Here is a 6000-nt window from a genome sequence, read left to right as displayed (position 1 = left end):
AGGCCAGCTCCGAGGCCGCTGCCGTAGCCGCTCTGCTGCGAGCCGGGGCTGGGCGCGAACCCGCGGGGAGACGCGCTGCTGCAGCTGCGCGCATAGCCTGCGAGAGAGAGCGCGGCCGTCAGGGAGCAGCGCCGGCCGGGGGAGGGACGGTGGCGGGGCCTGAGGACGGCGGGGAGGCGCGGCGCACGCACCCGGCTCGGGCCCCGGGGTGGCGTCCCCGACGGCGATGGCCAGCGGGCTGCTGAAGGCGTTGATGCCCACGACGGCGGGGTGCGGGTGGCTTGGGGCCAGGGGTCCGAGCGGCCCGGGTGCGCGGGGGGTGCTGTACAGAGCCTCGGCCACATCCGCCGCGCGCTTCAGGAGGAGCTCCTGCGAAGACAAGAGCGGGGTACGGCCGGGACAACCGCGGGCGCCGCGTGCTGGGGAGCCCCGGGCCGGCGGCGCTGGGAGGGCGGAGGCGCCATACCTGGTTACTGCCGGGCACTCCGTACAGGGCCTCTGCCAAGTCGGCCGCCCGCTTCAGCAGCACTTCCTGGGGACAGGGGGAGAGACAGCGCGACGGAGGGGCAGCCCCTGGGGCGACGAAGGGGCCCTCGGGAGCCCCTCCTCACCCCCTTGCCCGCAGGACACCCTCAGTCCCGCCCCACCCCCTCTGAGTACCTTGGGCAGCCTCTCGGGGTCTCCGGGGTGTCTGGGAATGACTTTCTGTAGCCTCTGGAATCCGTAGTCAATGGTGGGCTCGTTCAGAGCTGGGGAGTGGGGCGTCGTTTGGAGGACGTCTCCCCCGCAGCCCCCCACTCCCAGGGTGAGACGCAGGGCGCCAAAGGCAGGCCAGCGCCCAGTCCAGGAGCCTCGCTGCAGCCCCCTCCACCAGGCCCAGCCCAAGTTCCCCGGAAAACTCCAGGCACGCCCGGCAGCGAGGTTCGGGGAAGTTTCAGTTCCTTCGTTTGTTCATTCAACAAATATTTATTGGGCCAGGCTCTGTCCTCTGCCCTAGGAGCCTGGCATGAACACACCGGCACCCATTTGTGATTAGAAAAAAAGGGAAACTGTATACACATATGAGTTATAATCCTAAGGAAAGGACTCGATGGAGAGTTTTCTCTTTCCATCTGGTCAAATCAGGAGTTTATTATAAAAAAAGAAAAAACTTGGCCGGGGTCGGTGGCTCAAGCCTGTAATCCCAGCACTTTGGGAGGCCGAGACGGGTGGATCACGGGGTCAGGAGATCGAGACCATCCTGGCTAACACGGTGAAACCCCGTCTCTACTAAAAAAAAAAAATTACAAAAAACTAGCCGGGCGAGGTGGCGGGCGCCTGTAGTCCCAGCTACTCGGGAGACTGAGGCAGGAGAATGGCGTGAACCCGGAAGGCGGAGCTTGCAGTGAGCTGAGATCCGGCCACTGCACTCCAGCCCGGGCGACAGAGCAAGACTCCGTCTCAAAAAAAAAAAAAAAAGAAAAGAAAAGGAAAAAACGTAACAATCTCCATTTATCAGGGCTCAAGTGGACTCTGCAGCATCTGAGGGCTAGAGGTTTGCATGCACCCCAGGGAAGCAACTGGAGAAGTGGGTGGCTTGGGCTGGGGCGGATGGAAGTGGAGAAGATCCGGCCAGCGGCCAGATTCTACATTGCATCTCCACGTGTGTTGTGTTCACTGCTTACCTTGGCGTTGTGCAAGGGGTGTGTGTGTATGCGCGTCTGACCCAGTTCCCCACGCCCTTTTCCTCCTCCTTCCCCTTTCCCTGTTCCCTGCACCCTCCTTTTCGGATAGCCTGGCCCCGACCTAATCCACCAGTCTCAAAGCCCTACCTTCACCTGTAATTTTGACTTAGTGAATTTCCTTTAGTTTCCCGGCAAAGAGAAAGCACTCACTTCTGGGGCTCGATCCTTGTCATTCCTTCTCCTGTAACTGCCCTTCCTTCCCCAGGTCAACCTCCCCACTAAGCCCTCGAGTTTCGGCTCAGTCAGGCTCAGCAGACACTCCCTACCAGAGGTTTTCCTTGATTGTCAGCCCCTTGACCGTGTGACCCCACCCACCCCACTCGGTTCTCTGCTCAGCCTTTCCGTGTTAGACTGGAGCTCCCTGAGGGTAAGTAGGGTCACTACCGAGTGTCTCTCTAAGGGCTCGGTGAGCATCGGTGCAGGGGGCGGCGCGATGGTGGGGACTGCGGTGGGCTGGAGAGGAGAAGTGGGTGGCTTAGCTGGGGTGGGGCGGGAGGATGGAAATGGAGAAGACTCGGCCAGCGGCCAAATAGAGCCAGGCTGGGGGGTTCTACACTGCCTCTCCACGTGTGTTCACTTCTCGCCCTGGCGTCGTGCAAGGGGTGTGTATGTACGCATGTGTGTACATGCAGAGTGAGGCCTGGGGTAGCGTGGGAGAACCAAGAGACCCAGAAAAGATTCAAAAGATTCGGGGAGCAGCGATCCCATTGGCATCTTTGAAATAAACATCCCTTTGGAGAGGCTCTAAACCCGGGAGGGTCTGCGGGCAGAAGACACAGTGTTCAGGAGGTGAGATGGCCAAGGGAGAAAGAATGTTGGTTGTGGGGGGGACTTTGTCCCGGGGAAGGGACTAAGGAGCCAGAGGCCAGGGAGGGAAACACACAGCCACGGAAAGACGGTCCTGCGAGCGGAGCGATCACAGGCATAGATGGGTGAAGGTGGCCCGACGTCGCCTGGGGGTGCGGCCACGGCGTAGAGCTCGGCTAACTCCTAACTCCAAGAATGGAGATCAGTGCGCGGGGTGGGGCTCCCTCCTTGCACCTTAGATCTCCCCTCCCCCGCCCGACTCCTTACCTGTGTAGACAAAGCGGCCGGGTGCTCCCTTGCAAAACTGCTTGGACTTGTAGGAGAGGGTCACCTCCACCACCCCGGGGATGTGCCGCGGGGGCGTCTGCACCCGGATGGCGTGGGGTGTGATGAGCTGCGAGGGGAGAGGGGAGGCCTGCAGGTCCCGCACCGGCGAGGGGAGGGCCCAGCCCCCAGGCCCAGGGGGAGACTGGCGGGGTTGGCCCACCTCGCTCCACACGAGCACGTTTCCGAACACGACCTGCAACCCGTCGAAGAAGTTGTCGCCGATGACAATGACGGTGGCGCCGCCCGTGGTCCAGCCCTCCCCGGGGCTGATGGCCTTGATGCAAGGGGTGGCAGCTGGGAGGCAGGAGAGGACCCAGGTCAGGGGACCGCGCTGAGGTGGGGCCTGGGGGCTGGCTGGGCCCGCGGCGGCCGGGGCTGGGCCGGGGTCCTGACCTTCGGAGGGGTCCAGGCGGCGCGCCCTGCGGCCATGCTTGGAGTTGTTGTGCACAAACATGTTGTCGGACACGGCCAGCACGTGTCCGTCCACGCTCACCGTCGTGGACACCACCACCTGCGGGGAGAGCCGAGGCCAGCCTGGCTGGGGCCCTCGGGGGCTCCCGGGAGGGGAATGTGGTGGGGAACCAGCACCTTGAGGCTGGTGGTTGGATGCTGGAATTTAGGGTCACTGGTGGGAGGAGGAGGGCTTCAGTCCTGCAGTGTCTGAGCTGGTGGAAGGGGGCCAGCTGGATCAGGTGACACCCCCAGAGGAACTGACTCCCCAGGCGCTACAAAAATAAAGACCCCTGAAAAAACTGGCTCCTTGGGCAAAGAATGGCTACTGTTTTTGCATACACAAAATGCTGGGCTGTATCCACGGGCCTCCAAGGCAGGAATGGGGTCTTAGGCAAGTGGAGGGAGCAGCATCAGCCGCAGAACCCATCAGCAGGAGCCCCTGCCCTATTCTGGGGAGAAAACTGGGGCTGCCTTCTTCCCCCGCCCTGCACTGGGAGGGGTGTGCAGGCTGGGGATGTGCTAAGGGCAGCTGCTCTCCGCTTCACGCTATGCAAATTGCCTGGGTCGTTAATCATGTAAAAATGTCACAATTAGCATCTTCTTAAGTGGGACTCTAATGAAGCCTCCCTTGGCAGCCAGCATAAGTTGAGAAGGAGCTGCCCCACCCCCAGCAGGCACCAGGCTGGGGAGGCACAGGGCTGGGCAGAGGTCTGCCTTGGAGGCCTTTCCCAGGGTGGCAGGGTCACAGCCTTCCCTTCCCCCTCCCATCCCCTCCATCAGGAAAGGGTGGGGTCACAAGGGGAAACCCTTTCTCCAGACCCACCTGGAAGCGGCGCATGTCTCGGGGATTCCCCGCATTCTTCAGGCAGTTCTGGTTGCATTTGAGGAAGAACTTGAGGAAGAACCTGAAACAGTGTGGTTGGTGGGCTCAAGGGTCTGGGGGTTCTGGAAACAGGTGAAGATCCAACTGCTGCTTGCCACCCCCCCTCTCCACAGGATGACTCTCCTCTTCCTGCTCCCACTTAGGCACACATCCCATATTCGCATCATGGTCTGCATATAGCAGGGTGCCTGATACACACCACACAGACCCATCGCAATGACAACTTCACTACACATGCACTCACACTCACACAGATGTTAAACCAATCACAGTGCATCATTTATGTTGACCACAAAGTTTGTATCCCCTAGCACATCCCACAACAGCATATATTCATCATAAAGTGTAACCCGTTATATTACACCACATTTAACACCATAATTACTCATATTATACGCAGGACACAGCTGATACCCATCACACATACAACACATGGCTGGACGCGTAGTGGTGTGGGTATGCGACACTTACCGCAACGGTAACGGTTTTTTTTTTTTAAAATCACATCGCACAGTGTTATATGTCACAGTATATCTGCATCACCCCACACTAGTCACCTCTCGTGCACTACATCATGAAATTACAGTCCGTCCCAGAGTATAAGCCGCACTCACCACACAATGCTCCACATCTCAGAAAGAGACACATCACCTCTTATGGCGGGCGTGTATTATGTCCATTGTATAAGTTCCTTTTTTTGCTAAGTTGACGAAAATACAGCCATCACACACACTCAGGGTATAACCTTCACACAAGCATAAGCGACATGTACTCCACATATAGCCTGCACTCATCATACACACGGCATACTAATCAGACACAGAGCCTGTACCCGTCATGCACAGTGTATACCCACCCTACGCAATATATGCACAGAGAAATAGGAAATACTCAGAACACATACATTAATACACATCTTATGCTGTAAATGATTACTCAAAATATAGTTATTGCAAATACTGTAAAGCCATACCATATAGCAGATGCCCCCAGCAAATTCACCTCCCACATGGCAGATCCTCCTCCCACACATTTTATATCCATTATACACGTAGGAAAACTTAATTACACAGAGCACATACCCACCATATACACATGGTGTATCCGTCAGACATGTGGTCCAGAGACACCGTGAATGTCTTCTTTTTTACATAGAGTTATTGGGAAAAAACACATATGCGCTGATGAGGCTGCTTTTTGGACAAACACATGAGCGCTTGGTCCTCCTCTCCTTCCTGGCAGTTGGCTGGGAGGGTGGGGCCTTGGTCCTGCCACCTACCAGTAAGGTAGCCATGGACAATATTCTGGCTGTTGTACTCTTTTTTTTTTTTTATCCTGTTTTTTTGTTTTGTTTTGTTTTGTTTTTTGTTTTTGAGGTGGAGTCTCACTGTGTTGCCCAGGCTCACCATCTCTCACTACAACCTCCACCTCCCGGGTTCAAGCAGTTCTCCCTGCCTCGGCCCTTAGCTTCCTGAGTAGCTTGTATTACAGGTGCCTGCCACCACGCCTGGCTAATTTTTGTAGTTTTAGTAGAGATGGTGTTTTGCCATGTTGGCCAGGCTGGTCTCGAATTCCTGACCTCAGGTGATTCGCCCGCCTCAGCCTCCCAGAGTGTTGGGATTACAGGCGTGAGCCACTGCACCCGGCCCTGTTGTACTCTTAGTAAACTTGGAATATGATCAGTATCTGCCTTATGCCTTATAGCACTCTGTGAGCATCTGGGATGATGCCCTTTACAAACTGTAGAGCGTGGGGCTACCGTCTGCAGTAGGTCCTGACATGTGGCAGAGCCTCCTAGGCCACTGT

The 6000-nt window shown here is 57.2% G+C and overlaps 1 protein-coding gene across 1 annotated transcript in view; it reads right to left on the bottom strand.

Moving 5' to 3' along the window:
- EBF4 (EBF transcription factor 4) overlaps positions 1 to 6000 on the bottom strand; it is a 73342-nt gene that overhangs the window by 11464 nt on the left and 55878 nt on the right. The window contains exons 7-13 of the mRNA XM_017872556.1: positions 4135 to 4216; positions 3252 to 3369; positions 3019 to 3152; positions 2799 to 2925; positions 661 to 749; positions 467 to 532; positions 192 to 369 (exon numbers count right to left, since the gene is read on the bottom strand). Coding sequence (XP_017728045.1) covers positions 192 to 369; positions 467 to 532; positions 661 to 749; positions 2799 to 2925; positions 3019 to 3152; positions 3252 to 3369; positions 4135 to 4216 — 794 coding nt within the window. The remainder of the gene's footprint in view (positions 1 to 191; positions 370 to 466; positions 533 to 660; positions 750 to 2798; positions 2926 to 3018; positions 3153 to 3251; positions 3370 to 4134; positions 4217 to 6000) is intronic.

This window comes from Rhinopithecus bieti, unplaced genomic scaffold (assembly GCF_001698545.2).
Source record: "Rhinopithecus bieti isolate Rb0 unplaced genomic scaffold, ASM169854v2 scaffold_7580, whole genome shotgun sequence".
In the NCBI taxonomy this organism is placed as follows: Eukaryota; Metazoa; Chordata; class Mammalia; order Primates; family Cercopithecidae; genus Rhinopithecus; species Rhinopithecus bieti.
The sequence above is the reverse complement of the archived record's forward strand: the minus strand, read 5'-3'. Positions and strand labels throughout refer to the sequence as shown.